The sequence below is a fragment of the Puntigrus tetrazona genome, chromosome 5 (assembly GCF_018831695.1).
Source record: "Puntigrus tetrazona isolate hp1 chromosome 5, ASM1883169v1, whole genome shotgun sequence".
In the NCBI taxonomy this organism is placed as follows: domain Eukaryota; kingdom Metazoa; phylum Chordata; class Actinopteri; order Cypriniformes; family Cyprinidae; genus Puntigrus; species Puntigrus tetrazona.
In genome coordinates, this window is record NC_056703.1 from 21,383,740 (window position 1) to 21,403,393 (window position 19,654).

Genomic DNA, 19,654 nt, shown 5'->3' on the forward strand with positions numbered 1-19,654 from the left:
ATGTCAGATTAAAGCAGCTGAGTACATCTTTGCAACCATAGAATTAAGCTGAACTACTGATGCCGTTTTACAGAGTAAATGTTTAGAGCTCTACTGCATGTTCATGGTAAGTCAGTCAGACTTGGGCGTAGTCTGTTCTCCAGTGTGATTACACAGTGATAGAGGAAACAAACAGAGCAAAACAAATCATTTTTATTCAAAAATACGTCTTTCATACGTCTTCTTTCACTTTTTTTTTTTATTCGGAAGCAAGATTCATTAAGAAACATCAGGGTAACCAATAAAATAAGGGAGTCCACTTCTGATCTGTGTATTTTTGCAAAAATGAAAAAAGTATATTTTTCGAGTCTGTGTATGTCAGATTAAAGCAGCTGAGTACATCTTTGCAACCATAGAATTAAGCTGAACTACTGATGCTGTTTTACAGAGTAAATGTTTAGAGCTCTACTGCATTTTCATGGTAAGTCAGTCAGACTTGGGCGTAGTCTGTTCTCCAGTGTGATTACACAGTGATAGAGAAAACAAACAGAGCAAAACAAATCATTTTTATTCAAAAATACGTCTTTCATACGTCTTCTTTCACCAACCGAAATAAATGTAAAAACAGGCAAAATAAAACTTCCCTAAATCACCCAGTGTCTAGCTATTTGTAGGTAATTACACCCTCAAGTTTTTTCTGGGTAAACCATCAAAGGAAATAGCAAGTGTGTCTCTGGGATAGACAGCTAAGCTCTCTAGAACACACTGTCCTAGATAGAGCTCTCTGCATTTCTACGAATCCTGATCACAATAAAACCCTGCTGTCTCAAAAGATGAAAGTTAAATGCCTTCTTTTTTTTTTATAATGTAGAGTGTTTGTGTGTGATGCTGGAATTTGTGAGGTCCTACCAGTGGTTAAGACTAGGGTTGGGTGCCGTTTCTCTGGGTGCCAAATCGCTAATTTTAAAATGGTTCCCGTGCATAAATGTTGCCTGAACTGATACTTATTAAAAAATAAAAAATAATGTCGGTATCATTCATATGGGACGCCTTTGCCCAAAAAAAGATATATATCCAAATAAGTAGCTATACTCATAGCGGAGCAATCGCTGTAACTAAGTAAACAGAAGATATACATTTTTAAATGATAAAACAAAGGTTTTAGGTTTAGGTTTTTAGGTTTAGGCATTTTAATTGAAGCATGTTTAGTATACCTGGTTATTGGAAGGCTATCTGCTGCCGTCAGAGCAAGTGTATTTTTAAGTTAGAATGTGAAAACGACATGCACACTTATGATAGTACAAAGATTTGTTGGGTTTGTTGTTCAGTCATGGCACCAAAGTCTGTGTTCTGATTTGGTTCGGTGTATACTGGTTCTTCAGATAAAGTAAATTAACTTTGATGATGTATAGAAGAAATAACATTATACAGCCCAGCTTCCTTGTCACATCATGCTCTTTGCTCTAATGAAAGCACGCATGTTGACATCAAATTAAGTCACTATAAATATTATTTGGCCTCTGGAAAAAGAAGGTCTGTTACCAGAAAGACTCAGGAGGCAGATGAACGCTTTGCATATTTTATTGTAAAAAAATAATGATCAGACTCATATAAGTCCAGCCACAGGCCTTTTATAAAGTCCTTTGGCGTAAACTGTCCATTGTTCAGGCCATGAGATAGGTTGGCAGATCCTTCCTAAAGATGAAGGCAGCTTAAAGCCAGCCAACCCCTGACTGAGGAAGGGGACCTTCGGCTACATCACCTGAAAAACAAGTGAGACAGTAAGGTCAGACTGAATAACATGGCATTTGAGTCTTCCTGTTAGAACCTGCGTTGAAGCTTTCACTTCCACTTTCAGCCATATGAGACATTCAAGAGTGGTTGGCTTTCAAAAGCTGTTGCAGTGTGTGTGTGTGTGTGTGTGTGTGTGTGACTGAGTCTGTGATAGATGAGAAGATGGGATTAGTTCACTCGAAATAAAATTTTTTATCATTTACTCAACCTCATGCTGTTGACAACCTGTAGGGGGATTTTAAATCTTCCTTATTCAAACGCATTCAGCCCAGGCACTAGGGTAAATAATAACGGGACAGATTGAATGTATGATTTGGTTCTGCTCTAAAAAGTGATCGGTGAACCATTAGTTCTTATGTAGCCGGTGTGGGTTCGTGAGTGTGTGCAAAGCCTAAAGCCTAATTATATGCAGAAGGGATGTTGCTTACACAGCAGCTCAGCATCGCACATCCCACCACAACACCACATTATTTCCTCGCTGTACTCTAATCAATAAAGAGAACTGATTCAGTGAAGTTATTTTAGTAAATGGGATGCTTGGCATTTTTCTGCTGTCAGTTCTGAGCCTGAAAAGAGGGGTGATGGAAGTTTGATGTAAGATGATTCATGAATGTGAATCTCATCTGAATGCAAAAAAGGTGGAGCTATGATACAGCCAATGAGTCAACCAATTATACTAAAAAAAGGATAAAGTCAATTTATGAGTTAATCCTAAAATCTTGAAAGATTTCTTATTTCATTAGCTAAATTAACTAAACTAAAATGCCTTTTTTTGGATGTCTACAAGATTTACAATTTTCAGAGAGTTTAAATGTTCATGTTATATTGCGTTTATGTGGTTGTTGAAAATAGGCACATAAAAATATTAATATTAAAATATCTGAATTCTAATAAAACATAATGATTCTATTCTATAAATTCAAGGTTTGCCTTTCTTTATGTAGTATACATTTGAAGCTGCCAAAACAAGGTGTCTTAGTGGGCAGTGTAATTAAGATGGCCAAACTTTTGGAGGAACATTTCAGATAAGGCCTGAAAATGTTGTCTCCACAGTGAGCTCACTAGATTTTGGAGCGCAGGTATAGTATGTGGTGCAAGGATTGATGTGTAATATACTAGTCATTTGTATCTATACACACAACATATTATTTGTCACCGCTGATTTAATGTTTGGCAACATCAGACGTGTAGTTGTCAGGGAAACTGCATACGACACGTGTAACCAATACCTGTTAATGACATCAGGGCTTTCCTCAAGACACATGACTAAACAGTATGCCTGAAATCAAACAAATCAACCATAAATTAACATGTTAGGTCCAAAGAGCATAATTAAGGCCCAATATATACTTTAAACTAAATCGAAGAAGGAACTGAAATGACGTAATTTCGAACAAAATCAGGCCGAAACTAATATAAATATATGTATGCTGAACTGCCATAGATTTATCCGAACCTGTATGAATGAGAGACTTTTAAAATTAATTCCTTCAAAGAAATTACCATGAAGCTTTAGTCAGTGACCCAAGAGTTATACAAAACATTTTCCAAAGCCATGGCAAGAATGAAAGCAAAGGTAGCAAGCAAATAAATATTAATAAAAAAGAACTTTGATTGAAGTATATCGGGGCCTGTTTTGCCGTGTTAAGCAATATAATTTAGAATAGATTTAGTGCATTGGGAGAGCACACGAACATGTGATCAAGCATGCCACATCACACCCCACTGACATATTCATTGTCACACAGAAATTATTTGTCACTGGAATCTTTATCAGTGTCACACCTGCTTAGAACATAGTGCTTGACTGTGAAAACCAGGGAAGCCTGTTTTGAATTTGGAGCAAGAAACTTAATTTCTGACCTCTTTATAGACAGCCATATCCAGGACTCCTCTGATCGTATTTTTCCCCTGCAGCTAATGTTTGGTTTGTGGGTGGATTAATTTAGCAGTGCCCAGGAGGACTGAGGGCTGTGACTCTAATTGTAGACATAAAGACAGCAAGGCGAAAGGACATGCTCCGCTTTACCTTGGTCTGTGTATTTGAACTGTTTCTTCCCGTCTGATTACTTTAAAACGTTTAGTTAAACTTCACTTCACGTGGTGATCATGACGCGAACAGCGCTGATGCTTTCACTGATACTTTAGCTGTGCATGGTTTGCATTTTTTCAAGCACGCAAGTACACACCCTTTGTCTGTCACTGACAATGATTGTAGCACCAGCCTCTTCTGTGTTCTGAGTTGGCAGATGGAGTTGTGTTTTCAACGTATCTGTCGCTGCTCATTCATTTTGCGTTCCGTTCTTCTTTCACGGAAGTAATAATCCTTCCACACTACAGAGGAGTTTGGGAAAAAGGTAACTGACCCTATTAGTTAATTTGAACTTGTTTGATGATGATGATTCGGATAATTATAGACTATGTTGTAGTCGAATGAAGCTTGTTAACTTAAGTGTAGCTTTACATAGCCTTATTCGTCGCAAAGACGAATATCTGGAAGTGCAGTCAAAATGCATTTGGCGGGTCTACATTCAGACGAGTGGAATGTGTGGAGGAAATGGACTGCATACTTGCTGTGTAAATCTCAGTCAGCCTGGGTAACTGCGTGGAATGCTGTCACCACATTGGATAGTAAAATGGCACAGCTAATTTCATATGGCTAGTTTTGAATTTTGAGATTCTTGACACATGAGAACAGCTTTTATTTTAAATGAATTAAAATGTATTTTACCATACATAAAATAACTCACTTTATTCAATTTTGTCAAAGAAGTCTTATGATTTTTTTCCCTCAGAAAATCTGTGTTGTGTATTTTTTTTTTGGTGATTTAGTTTATCTTTTAAATATTGGAAATTAAGCAAACTTTATTTTGGAAGAAATGTTGTCATTTTTCCTAAAAAAAGTGCTTGTTTCATTTTACTTGGCTAGTAGTAGTAGTAGTATTAGAAGGCTATGTACATTCTACTGAAAAATATTAATAGGCATAACAACATGAAATTAATCAAGATTTAATACCTTTACAGTTCTGTCCTCATTTAGTAAAACCTCATTTAGACACTGAAATCACCACGAGAGTCACACACGCTTCAGTATGTGTGTAGTAAACAAACCGTGCTCCTGTGCCATTCATTAACAGATTTTCAAACACTTTTGATTATTTCATTAAAATTCTTACATAGTAATTGAACGTATCTAATTAGTATGATCCATTTAAAAACAGATTATGTAATCTGTATAAAACATGCAAACACAAACAGGCACATCTCTACTGTAGAGATGCTGAGTCAGTGTTGCCAACATCATCTGTTAAACTGAAAGCAAAGAAAGGGCTAGTTTATCAGTGACTTGTTGAAACATAAATGGAGTCTTCTTACTTTTTTTTCTTACACATTCATAATTATTATATCTTCCGGTGAGCTTTGGCAAGCTTTTTTGTGTGCCTATTAGGGTATGTAGGCAATTAAAGGCTCCTTATTATTTATTACCATATTTATTTTATATTGCTTAATAGTAACCATAATATTATATATATTTATCTAGATCAGATGAGGTTAGTTTTTTAGAAGTATGAATCCCTAGTGTGATAAGTGTTTACTCATCCAGTGCTTTGACACCAAACATACAGGAAGTTGTGCTCCATAGGGACTGCAGATCTCTGAGAAAGATGAACTCTTGTTGTGAATACTGCATGAGCAGTTTGACATATAGTTAATCTCTTTTTATCCTTTCTACTCTTTTGTCTCTGTTCTCATCCTTTTAGAATATATTTTTATATATCAGTTGTCTTTCAGGGTTGAATGTATTTTACATTGCATAGAAAACGTTTCTGTTAATAAGTAATGTTTATATGACACTATAATAAGGAAATGTTGGTGGTATTAGCCTTGAGCAAACACTGTCTGAGTTTTGACAAGAGAGATTATTATGCCCTTTTTGTCTTGTGCCTTGTTGGTGATATTCAGCTGAATGTTTTATTAATAAACCTTTGCCTTTTCATTATTCTGAGCTTTCTGGGCCTGAAATTGTGTATTGCACACAATGGTAATAATTTCTGCAACGAAATATCCACACAAGTGGAAGCCATGGTTGTTATGATATTAATCTTAATAGCAATATTAATTTCTCTGCTTTAATAGATTCTCATTTTAATGGACTAATATACATTTATACAATATATAATAATATAGTAAATTCAATAGCTTACTGTAGTGTACAAGGTTTACTGCATAGCTTTAGTTGAAAGACTTTTTTTCATGGAAAATAAATTGCATATACTGTATTCATGACTTGTATCACTCTATATTGAATGAAATCGAGATCAAAACCAGAAATTAATCAGACTGCAAGCTTGATTTTGGTGTATAAAGGACAGCCGTGAGAAAAGTGCTATGGCTATTATCAGAGCTGCTCTGCTTCAGGGTGAATCGCTTTTTCTTTGTAGCACTCTTCTCCTCTAAATCTCACTGAATATACAGGTGTTTTTACATTGAGAGGAGGAGACATTACAGTAGTAATTTATGTATTATTAATCAATGCATATTTGTGTGTGTAAGCCCATGCTTGATCAGAGGGGCTTGTGAGATAGTTATCCCACAGCACATGAGAAGATTTGGATGGAAATGATAACTTCCTGTCCTGCTTTGAAATTCAAAGCTCATGACTTGGCACTTTAAGGGCCAACACTCATTTATTGCTCCCATGTGCTCTACAGATGTTACTTCACTGATGTGGACACACACAACTAATCCTCTGTGTGTGCGCATCACTGAGATGATACAGACCATTAGAGGGAGGCATCATGAAATCACTTTGAATGTCATCACATAAACAGTTGAAGTGTTTTAATTTTTGTTTTCTGAATTCAGTTTTAAAAATGTACTAGGGTTGTACTTTTATCATTTTGACTGCATGGATAGTTTAAATCACTAAATTATTACACAACTATTAATGTGCTTTACTCAAATAAAAAAGTGCTCTGAATACTGTGGAGTCATGTCATACAGTTGTGGTTTCATGAAGAATTTTTTGCTGTATAAGCATAGTACTACCCTTCTCTGCAAGTCACACTTAGATTAAGCTTCAGGCCACCCGCTAACTAGTTTATGGGTGTCTGAAAGTAAAAGGCTCAGTTAGCCCTTCTAAGTGGACTCATGGGGTGATAGCCTCTCGCTACCTGCGTTACACACATCTAATTGGCAGTTCTTTGCACGTGTATGCTGTCTAATCAGCTGTCAGGCTGGAATACAGCCATTGGCTCAGAAAATCAAGGCACATCTGTTGTTTGTCAAAATCTTACCCTGCCACTAAAAAGTTTCCTCTCTCATACGCAGAGTTTTGAAGTAGAATGCAAGCCTTCAGTTAAAGGTGGGTCTAAATAAAGGGGACTAAAACCACAGTTGTTCATATGAGATACAGATGTTGTCCAGACTTGCAGAACAGGTCTTGTGGTTAACTGGTTATGTCAAGTCAGCAGTAAAAAGAAAAAGAGCTTTGCTTTTGGTAGCAGTTAACAGCAGTTAAAGAGATGTTAAAATGTGATGGATTCATTCCATATATTTATGTGACATGTATGGGAGTTTTCTGAGACTAGGGTGACTAAATGTGACCTATAGTATATATGTACAGGACTGTGCACTATACAGCAAATATGTACTCATGAAAACAGGTATGGCCATTTACCTTTAATGTTTTAATAATTGTTCTACACTACACATAGAAACTATAATGACACAACTGAGCCAATCAGAATCCACCAGACTTTACAAAGCTCAAGCTTTTGAAGTTTCAGACAATATATAGACATGCTCTTGTTTTCATTTCAAGCACAAGGGCTTGTTATGGGCAATATTAGCGGAGAAGACAAGCACAGATACACACTTGTAAACCAGAAATAGTGTATCATTCGGGGAGCCTTTTACATACATTTTTTAATGTATCATGGCTTAAGATGGAGTAATTCTAATATTGTATCAGATTTAGGGCAGAAGGGCCGTGGATTGGGATACCACCATAATTTCCATGTGTTTCAGAAGGCAGTAGAACATAAATAGAGACCCTTGTTTGTCCATTGTGTAGGTGTCTTGTTGTCTTGGGTCATTTGAAAGACATGAATAGATGTCCATACTACACATCTTCTATTTATGTGTTACAGCATGTTAATATTATAAAGGGAGCTATTGTATACCAGTATGTAGGTGTTGGCCTCACTGTTCATTGGCTAAAAGGCATTGAATGTGGATGGGTGATGTTTACTCTGGGTTTGGTTAGTCTACCCTTGATTTATTTGCATTCGACACTGTATTTTTGCAGCATCTGTATGAAAAGGATCATAACAAATTGGATGATGATGAATAGAATTCAAGCAGTGGTTTTAAGAATGGTATTGCTATCATAGGCACTTAAAAATACAGAATACTGAAAAGAATTATTTATTAAAAATGATTTAGAATTTTAAGAACACTCTTCCCATTAACTGTTTAAATTCCATTCAGATTTTTGTATTAGCAGTGGAAAACACGTTAATATTTAGTCTCAATAGACTATTTACTAAAATTGTATTTACATGAGGGCTTCAGTATTTAAAATTAGTTATTTAATTAACATAAAATAATCTAAACATCCATCTTAAGTAAGATCTTAAGTAATTCAAATATTTAATAACACGTCGTTCAAATCAAAGTAATTATAGACTGTGTTTTATAAACCAGAGATGGGCACTTAAGTAAATGATTCATACTCAAGTCACATTTTTACTTCAGACTTGACTCGAACCGAACAAAACAAAAAGATACCCTACTTAGGCCATGCAAATCAACTGGGATCTGACCTGATCAGGGGTGCATTTCCCAAAAGCAACTATGGTCAGACAGTAATATAGACAGTAATTCAAACAGTGTACATATACTGGCTAGGCGATATATCGGATGTCTTGTTAGTAAAGCCGGTTCCTTGCTTAGTAGTAAATCTGCACCAAATGTTTTCAAATGGAGTTGCAGTTAATGCACTGAGCCATAGATCACTGACAAGCTATGCAATATTGGGATCAGTATCGCATTTGTGATACTCCAGACCTACTGTATACATAATAACATGAGTCTGCTGTTTAGTTAGCTGCAGCCCACTAAAGCTGTGTCTGAAACCACTCCCTATCTACTATATAGTACACTTTAACGGGTTTCAGCCATTTTGTAATGCTGTCCAAATTCTGAGTGAACAACTTAATTCGCTACATTCGTCCACCTCATTTTTACTCACAGTGCATTCTGATTTCAAGTGTACAACCAATGTACATGTCCTGATATAGTCCTCTGATATAGTCCACTTAGCTTCCATAAACTAAATAGGGTGATCGAAATGAGTGAACGAAAGCGATTTCAGACACAGCTTAACTCTTTACTTTTTATATCTAATTCTGTTTCCATGACAGAACAGGTGGTGATATCAGAGAGACTGTCTATTGGCTGTAGGCCTAACCCACTCCTCTGCATTATTAGCACTGTTACACTGTGCTCTGTTGCTTTAGCATGTTATTACTCACTGCATCTATTTACAGTGCTTGTATGTGGTAAAGGAAGGAGCTGACAGCTGTAATGAGTCTGGTACTACATTTGATCTCATTTAACCCTACAAAACAATAAAAGGACGTGGGGTACTGGTAACACTGACTCCAGCTATCCTGAGAGTATGTGCCGTGGAATTTCTTTAACCCAAACAAAACACAGCAAAATTCTTTTAAGTATTACACCCCAATAGCACTAAAGACAAAAGCTTTCATTTTCTGGTTGTCATACTCTCATTAAATGAAAAATTTCATCTCCTCAAACAAATCGTTAGTGTCATGTTTTAGCAAAGTATGTCTGATATCGATACCCATACCCTGAGTTCGATACCGTTTCCCATACTATACCTTTTTTAGATACCCATTTTATGAAATCAATTTTAAGAGTGCATTATATCAAAAACAAATATTCAGCTTGTTGAAATTTATACAGATTCCCAAAAGCCTCATCCCTGAGCCACTGCACAAAGGAATTAAATATATACAACACATCAGTGAAAGATAGTTTTAATAAATCATATAGTTTTTGGTTTATACATGTTATGCTACCCCCGAGAGCTACAAAGAGCAGACTACTCCGTACATGTTCAATCTGCGGCACGCCACTTTTAGTCAAACACACCGGCTAGCGGGTTTATTGGCTTACCGACTTTGATGACATTATCCCCTTAGTTATCGAAATTTGGTACCAAATGTCGTTACGTATTTTGATGCTTGTTGGTATCGAGGCTATTCGGTCAGTACCTAAAAAGTATTGAACTCGATACCCAGCCCTAATCTCTGGCTAAAACTAGTTAAACTCAGTGAGTCTGTACAAACCTATAGTGGTCTGTTCTCGCATCTTGTACATTATAGATCAAAAACACAAAAACTAAGGTCTATATTTCACTGTCTCTTCATATTAAATTGGTTAAATGTAAATTAATTAATGACAGTGTTGATTCTCCATGTTGTTACCCACCGTATTGGAATATTGGAATATTTGTAATGGAAAAGGTTGTGAAGGTCCTTTAAAAAGGTGGGAGGCACATATTAAAGAGTAAAACCTTTTCGCCCATTTTGACATGAATAACTTAATTTAAGACCATATTCGTTAGATAATTGTATCTTAAATATGTTTTGGTCAGCAGCTATATAATACAAAATTGTAATAACTGCATACAATTATATATATGAATCGAAGTGTATGTTAATAAGGTGCCCTGTCATGCAGTTGGATTATTATTATTTTTTATTATTGGCATATAGTCAACATGCATAGTTGTAATTTTCTGTAGTATTTTTTTCCTTAAAACCATGATTTCTTGATGTAAAAAAAGAAATTGTGGCAAAACAAATTATTCAATACAATCTGAAAAATCACACACCCGTAACATTATAATAATTATTGCTTGTGAAAATATTACTCATTATTATTACAGTGATCCCAACCAAATGTCTCTCTTGATTTATACTTATGCATGGCTTGAGCTTGGCTGATGAGAGCGTTTTTTCCCCACTCTCCTTATTTTACTTACTTTCTCTCCACCTTATGGAGGCTGTTTAAAATACATTGCCACTATATCATGCTGTGGTCTGTCTGACACCATTTAAAAGCTGGGTTCTTTTCCTTGCGTGATCCTAAATCATGTTTGAAATCTCTTTCTTGGGTGTAAAACAGGATTTGGCGGCTCATAAAGCTCTCTTTAAATGTCTTGCTCATTAGCAAAGTCTCAGAAGACGTGGCCACTCATAGCTACAGTTTTACTGATGACCGCAAACTGCTGCCTTTTTACTTTGAAACTGAAACAAGGTCACAAAGACAGTCTTTAATGCAGTTTGAAAGTCCCTGCTTTTCGTTCTTTTCTTCCCCCCTTGTTACTGTCTCTTTCCTTTCGCTCTGTAGCCTTGGCATCAGTCGTGGCTTATGAGTGGCCAACCACAAAAAAAGCTAAATGTGTATATACAAAGCAAGGCTTGGAAAGCCTTGTCACGGCACTCTTCCGACACTCACAGATTCCGAAGGAACTCTGTCAGGTTGTCCAAACGTTAGGCCAGGATATTCCCAAAACAACTGTGCTCACATTTGAGTTCTTCCACTCTTAGTCATGCTGAAGATCTCACAACATAAAGCATGTAAGCATGTAAGTTTTTTGTAGCGCTGCAAAATCCAATATAAGGAGGAAATCGCAGGCTACCTCACAATACCATACATGACACTATTCGTCCAAACCGTAGATGCATATGAATGTTTCTGCTGCTCTGTGCTCACTGCTCACACTGCATAACGTGCACTTGTGTCTGCGAGAGAGGAAGAGCATCCAGTTTTGTGATCTAAGCTGAGAGGTTATGCTACAGCCTGTGTTCTGCAATAATGTGACCAGCGCCTATGGTCCACGCTGATAGCTGTTCCAGGGCGGTTTTTTAGTTTTCATATTCATAAACATATATATGTAACATATATATATAAGCCCCACAAAGCACAAAAAACATAGTAAATCCAGGTTCAGGTGTTCTGAAGCCATTCCATAGTTTAATGTGAGGTAGAGATGAATATTTAAGTCAACTTAATGTAAGGTCTTCCCTCCACTGAAGCTATCATCCTCCATCCAGTATTCAAACTGTGTGTGACAGTTAAGATGATGCATATAAATTCTGCTGTTAAATTATACACTTAGTACCATGTGCCATAACATACCGTCCGCTATAATTCCGGTATAAATTATTACATGATAAAAAAGTGCCATATCGTAATATTAATAATGTAGCGGTTTGATGGCGTATTTCTATAGTTGGACTGAATGTTAGGCCAAAAATAACTTAAAACCCAAATAAATTGGCATGCACTAATGCAACAAACATGACGGCAATGTGGAAGCGTTTAGAACTGTCTGAAAAAGATGCATCAACAGCGGGAGGCCAATTAGTATTGCATTGCTTGTCTTCCATGAGAAGAGAAAGGTGTGGTTGCTGTTGGTTAATAGCCTACTAATATATTTGAAAAATATCATGTGACTTTTACATACATTTTTGCTTTTTTGAATTTAATTCAACGAAATTGATGTTTCCTTTACATTTTTATTAGCAGTTTCAGTTCGCTCATTTTGAAGGTTAATGGAAACACAGCTAATGTTGTGCTACTGGGCCGCTCAAACATGTTTATGCACCGTTTGTTGTCAGTGCTCAAAATTTTTGTCTATTAGTTTCTAGCAGTTAGATTTTATTGTGTAACAACAGTCAAAAAAGTAAAAAAAGAATTTATCCAGTGGCCATTTACATATAATCGATTTTTCCACTTCTGTAAAGGGGCTTTTTTTCAGCAGGTTACAACACAACATAGTTATTGTGAGTACAGACAGTAGTCACTTACACACGGGGAACAACAATAGCGTCATAGATGCTGAAAGCTGCTTATTGTGATTTAGCTGGGACTCTGGGAATGGTTTGATACCCTTGTGATCACACTTTTAATAGACTTCAGTCTGTAAGTAAATGCTGTACCAGTGGGGCTTATGCTGTACTGTGGCTCTTTAAAAACATTGTTAATAGCTGGAAGCAGATTTATGTCTTTTTTGAGTATCTTTAATATTCTCAGTAATATCTCTTAAATCTCTTCCTCTTTTCTATTTCTCCGCTCTTATTCACCTTCTCCCTGTGAATGTCCATGCTTTGCTAACAACACAGTAGACGTAGCTACTGGTACTGGGGCTATAATGGGAGCACTTACATATTTGTGGGTGGGTGTGTGTGTATGCGGTTATGTATGAGAGAGCAGAGGCCAATTACTTGCACATACAGTTTTCATTTTAAGTTTGAATACCTCAAGTTCCCTGTTCTTAGTTTCATGTCTTCACACGCTACATTTAAGGAACTAATCTGGAGTGTTGTGCTAGCTTTTCATGTTCCCTTTTGTTGAAATGCTGTTGATTTATTTTAAGACTCTAGCTGAGGCCAGAAAAATGTTGAGAGGATGTGATGAAGCCGCCTGATATTTAGTTCTGCATCCTCTCAAACCGATTCTGCCTAAACATGAACATTTTTTTTACAACGATAACATGCAGCACACGCTACTGAAACCAGAAGGATTTGGGTCTGCCTTTCCCTCATCTGTAAAGAAAATGTTTATGCTAAAGGATTTTTCTTGTCCATTTTTTCTTCTTGCAAATGGTTAGTTCTTTTATTTTTTGGCTTGGGTCCATGCGTTATTAACAGCTTAAATGAGAAATCTTGAGTCATTATTTGCTTCCTTTCTTTCTTCCTTAGTTGCTCACTAACAGGAAGTCGGTCATTCTGCATCATCATCCTCACATTGCAGTTAGGAGGAATTCATCTGTGAAAATAAAAACATTGTGTAACTCACCCTAAATTTTGCATTTGGCGTGCTGGTAGGTTGAGGAAACCTTTTTTCTTAAATATGACTTCTCTCTGATTTTCCAAGAAACTACAACAGAGTTATGCATTAGCATTTTCATTCATCTCAATGCCTGTCAGTTAAAAACTGTTTAAAAAAAGCTGCTTATATTGAGTAAAATTTTCGATATAATATGGTTTTATTGTGTTCCATCAAGTTCTAAACAAAGCCACGGAACTGTTGCACGTCTCTGAAAACACCGATATTTTTTGTTTCTAGATGAATAATACATTTGTAAAGTGAATGACTCTTTATTCATTAAGATGATCTTTGTTTCAGTTTCAGATATTTTAGTTTTAAAACATTATAACATTATTTATGCAATTTTAATACAACTGTAAATGAACTGCAGAGGCAAAAGGGGCAAATATCACAGCTTATCGGAACAGTTCACCTCTGTCACTGCTGTGAACTAACTGCTACACAGAGTAAGAAGAATATAAAAAAGCTTCAGGTGTCAGCTGTTCATGACAGGACTTAACCAGCCAAACCGACAGCACAAAAACACACTCAGAAAAATATTGTCTAATTATTGTTATTGACAAAATTTGAGAAAATATTGAGATATTATCAGCAGGAGTTATGTCAGCAAAAGAACACTATTTATAGCCTAATCATTTTATCTATAGTAAGGTGACATTTCATTGATGATGGCCGTAAATAGAGAATAGATGTCTCACAAGGTCACCTGACGATCTGTATTCTTGTGACTTGAGAATTGCTATAGACATTTTCAGTGCTTACTCTTTTAGTGCCTAGTCATTCAGGTTAAAAGAAATAGCTTGTCTTTAAAACGTATGGAAAGCCCAGCTTTTTTCTGAGTCTACATTAGGTACACATAAATATCAATCAATCAACACAGGTTGCATCAAAGCACTAATGTGAACTAAATGTGAAAAATGATAGTATTTTCTGATTTTTTTTTAGGAATATGCCACATTATCATTTCATTCCTTGTCAAAATATGCTAGGAAATTGAAGAAAATAGATACCCAATTAAAAAAAAAGCTCAGGTTTTATAGTGTGGTAAAATTCTTGTGTTTTTAGGCAATTTGTTTAGAAAATTCCCAGAATGGTTTTCTAGATTAGGTTGTCTTGCTGACCGATATAGCTGTGATGCAAATCATAGAGGCTACAGTTTTCTTTTCTTTTTTTTGTAATGTTGCACAATAGGTCTGGATATTGACACAGATTTCATAAAGTTATTTGATTACATTTCAATTCATTCATGTTGATTCATGTTGATTACCAAAAGAACGTGTCCAATATATTGAGAGGACATTCAGTTTCCATAGTGAATCATCTTTAGAATAGTATATAGTTTCTTCATTAAACAGATTAAAATCATATAGTGGCGGAGGGTGATAAATGTGTGACATACCCACTAAGGTTAATTTTTAAAGCCTGCTCTTAGAAGTCTAGGTTTCGCCTCCTTGCTTTTGGGACGGTGGATTTCAATTTGGGTCACTTTATATGGGACAGCGTTGTGAGCGGCCGACCTGCTTTTCATAGGCAAACTGAAGGTTGTCTTCAGATAACTGTACACGTTCTGTGACAGTGTCACGGTCTGCTTGAAAGCTATTAGAGCGAAGCGTGCTAGCCTGTCCTGTCCTATCCTGCAAATTGCTGATGTAGTTTTGTGTAGACTATTAACAGCAAGGATAAACGTTAAATTCCCTTCAGTCCTTAAGGCTGAAATTTTGGCTGCACTACAAACAGATGCAAATATGCAAGACGCAACTAATCCAACAATAACATTTTAACCTGAAGAAATGGCAGACAGACTTGAAGACATGCCCTATTTTAATGTGGCGGATTATGTACTTTTTTTTTTTTTTTTTTTTNCACTTAGCCTAAATTCAAGGTTCATTATGTGTACAGTAATGATTTAAAATAACTACTTTACATTTGTCAGTCTAAAGGTTTGGATCACAATATCCTTGTGTGCTCTGTGTTTGCTGTGTGATCTTCAGAGGGGATTGCTGGGTACTTCCATCATATGATCGTTCCTTAAAACAGTCAGCATACTGTGTTGTAATCAGATAAGAATCACAGGCTTGCTCTAATTACACCCACCCACCATATATTTGCTGCCTTATCACCAGCAGTGGTCAGTGTGCATGTCAGTGTGTAGTTTTACATGCAGTTCAATTGGAGTGTTTGGCTTTTTATTCCTGCTGCTGCGGGTCAATCCATCTCAAGTAGTCCAATGGACACTGAACAAATGGACTTACTAGAGCTGAAACAATTAGTTGACATTCTATTCAAGAAATATTTGTTGTATACTGTGACAGGGTGAAGAATCACACGACAAGGAGAGCTCAAAATAAAAGTCCCGGTGATTTTATTTAAGGGATGGAAGGGGTGAAACCAATTCAAACGGGTGTTCCAGTGCTGTAGGTGATCTCTTCTTTGTGGTGCAGTGGGTCCGTGCTTGTGCTCCTATTGGTTACACGCTACTTTGAGAGTGGCATTAGTCCTCAGTCTCATGGAGGCAAAGCTCTCCCCATAGCATGCCTTGTGTGGCTTATAAAGCTGGCTCTTTAAAGAGCTGTAGGTGTGGCCGAACAGGCTGTGATGGGTGTGGCCAAGTGCTTGTCGCTGGTTACCAGGGCGACACTTATTGTGTCGGAGGCTCATCACACTTCCATAACACAAAGATGACTGCTGTACCAGAAAATAAGTACAACAAACATAATATAACACTGGTGGTTTTCACATAAGATAATCCATCCATCCATCCATTCATTTTAGGAAAATAAAAAGATTTCCTGTGGGTCTACCAGAACTACTTCCTTAGACAGGGGCCACAGTTTAAACTTGTAATTCTTTTTTCCCTCCAAATTTAATTTGTAATATTAGTCCGTCATAATGTTGTGGGAACAAAGGGAGAATGCAGTACTTGCCAAAACTCATAGTTCATCATATCTAAGATTTTGACTCAATTTTAGATGACATATTGTTTACAGAAGTATTTTTTCTGTGAGAGTTTGTTGTATTTGTAATGTAAAATCTGGTAGTGTGTGAGTTTTTCTCTAGAGCCATTTACAAAGCAGTGGATGTTGCCTAGTGTTTTTTATTTGATAAAGTGTATTCCAGCCTTATGATACAAGGAGTCAGAGATCAGATATCCATTTTATTAGTCATAGGTTATTATAGTAACCCTCAATACACTGTACACTGAGACAAATAGTTCAAGTTATACTTGAACATTAGGCTATTTATTGCTGTTTGTGAATGGGAAGACAAGAACAGAGAAAGTGAAAGTCTTTCCTACTGATAAGGTTTGTATTTTTATCATTACGTACCTCTTGGGACGTTGTTAATGGTTGGGCCTGTGTACATTTGCACCTCACCATCATTCAAATCAGCGAGAGCAACCCACAAGGGTAAATGCTCAGCTCTCTACAGAGCACATTAGCTCCCTCACCCTCTGTTTTGAAGAGCACTCATGTCTCTTTCAGTCAATGGCCACCTGTCTCATATTACCTCTGCTTTGTTCACTAATATTTCCTGCAGTCACTTTGAGTCACTCAGTCTCTGTGAATTAAATCGTTTTAGAGATCTTCCAGGGTGAGACCTGCACTCTGCACTGAAGATGTTGGCTCTCTGATGGAGGCGTTTGATTACTGTTTTACTTAATAATAGGACATGTTGGTCACATGAACATTCTTCAGATTTTTCTTTAGGCTGTAAAGGTTCTCTTTCACTTTCTCTGTCTCTCTCTTCCTTATCTCTCTTCCTCTAAATTGCCCCACTTTCACTTGCATTAAGATGATCTGTTGAAGGACCCTGCGTCTTCCTGGAAGGGCATTCTTTGCTGCTCGTCTTGTTAAATTTTTCTGGTTTGAAAACTTGCAGAGTTCTGAATGATTTAATGAGCACTACATTGAATCCTGGAAATGAATAAAACATGATCTGATTCAGGTGGTACTGTGAAATTTTAATACCAACTTGAAATCACTCTATGACTATAATTTTACTGGAAAATAAATGATTTCAGAATTAAATATTTTAATAGTTTTACTAGTTTAATACTTTAATGACTTACAAATACAAATGCACAAGAGCAAAGATACTTTTTTTTAAGCAGAAAACTTTTTGGGGGGTTGGATTGGGGTTTTTAAATTATGATTGGTTTATTACTTTGCAAGTCAAATATTTCTTACACACACATGCAAGAATGCATAGAATTTGCTTGTCATAACTATCAGTGGTTATTCTGATTGTGATGAATTTAGATTGTTTTAAGTGTTCGTATTCAGCAATCCCATTAGGATTAAACTATTTCCTGTGCTATAATCTGAACTCAACCATCTAACTCTGAACCTCTGCTTCCTCTTGTTGCTTTGCCACCAGAACAAGGAGTGAGCATTTTGAACTGAGAAGACCATGTTGAAAGGGGGCACCGCCAAGGCGGCACTGCCCAGGATGGGAGCCCCAAAGCTGTCTGCCAGCAGCTCCCACAGCTCCTACTCCAGCAACATCGGTATGAAGACCTCTAGATCGTCCAGCACCATTGCCTCTGATCTGCGACTCAGCAAGGTGAGCTGTAACGCTAATCTAATAAGGGAGTGGAATGGATATGTGGTGGGAGTGATGGGATACTGACGTCATGTTATTTATTTTGATCCAAATAGGTTATCATAGCATTGCCATTCATGTTGCTAGTCAGATGTAGGTGCTATATATCGATTCATTCCTAGACAGCTGTTTATTATAAATGCACGAATGATGCCGAAAGATGATTTCATAGATTGTCAAGTCTTTAAAAGATTAAAAGTCACAAAACTCTTTGAAATGTTTTTGTGCATAGATAAAAAGAGCGAGCAGTGATGATGCTCTGGCGAAACCTGTTCTGGGTTCAGTGGCTGCAGTGTCCCGCATAAAGAAGACCGTCACAACAGGAGCCATATCTGAGCTTTCAGACAACAGACCACGCAGTGCTTCAAGTAGGATTTAATATCTCTTACACACAATCTCATGAAACTAATACAAGATTTTCTAACAGTGTGCAGTTACTCAGCAATGACTTAATAATAATTCTTATTTACCTCTGAAGCGGCAAGTATTGTTTGGATGGAATACTATATTTCAAATGTCCATTTTACACAGTAATGATATCTCTACACAGTGGGTGCTCTCAGTGCATGAAATATAATGAAAAATGGCCTTGTTTGTCTGTACCAGAATGTAACGCCTTTGAGAGTGCAGATGATCTCCACTAGAGGGCAGCAGGACACTGTTTTCTGATAAAGAAGATGCCTTTGATTCATTTCCTGTTCTGAGATGCATTAGTTCTAAATTCCTTTTTAATGCATCTGTTGGTTTATGGACAGGTGATGCCACTTCGATATTTAACAGTGTATTTGTGTGAAAGGTAGCTCATTTTACTTGAACTCTACTAGATGAGTAAGGTAGATGATTTGTGTTGGTGGTAGATGATCTCAGCAGAAATAAACAGAATCCAAAGCTGATATAATATGGAAAACATGATTTTTCCTTCAGTGTTAGATTATGGAAACAGAACTGTAAAAAAAGTTGAATCTGCTTCTAATTGGATTGTGTCTGAGAAATGTGATGAGGCACTGTGTTTTTGTAGAGTGCATGTGTTCTCTTTGGACAGTGTTAGGATCAATGACATATTTAACTTGTTGGACTGGATTGATGGAATCTGATATTAATAATTCCTCTTTCGTCGAGATTCCCAAACATGGAAAAAAAGATGCAAGCGAGACATTGTGTTGAACAGGAATGCTGCCTGGCTGCATCACTTCTGAGGGAATGGCTCTATGGTACAAAACCAGTGTCAGGGCGTAGCAGATTTCTTTGTACTTCACGTGATGCTCGGCTGGCTCTTTTATCTATAGGCAAGGAGGTGCTAATGTGCTCAATTAATGAGGTGAACGAGGACATGGAAAATAGAATACAT

The 19,654-nt window shown here is 36.7% G+C and overlaps 1 protein-coding gene across 5 annotated transcripts in view; it reads left to right on the forward strand.

Moving 5' to 3' along the window:
• The window catches only part of LOC122344666 (cytospin-B-like), a 39,300-nt gene that overhangs the window by 1,743 nt on the left and 17,903 nt on the right, over positions 1-19,654 (forward strand). For 2 of the 5 annotated variants that reach the window (XM_043238190.1, XM_043238194.1), the window contains exons 2-3: positions 18,082-18,267; positions 18,539-18,674. In XM_043238190.1, the coding sequence (XP_043094125.1) occupies positions 18,115-18,267; positions 18,539-18,674 (289 nt within the window). In that variant the 5' untranslated portion in view covers positions 18,082-18,114. Of the gene's footprint in view, positions 1-4,005; positions 4,131-12,666; positions 12,796-13,675; positions 13,697-18,081; positions 18,268-18,538; positions 18,675-19,654 lie in introns of those variants that run through there. The other 3 variants (XM_043238191.1, XM_043238192.1, XM_043238193.1) reach the window with 3 other exon arrangements.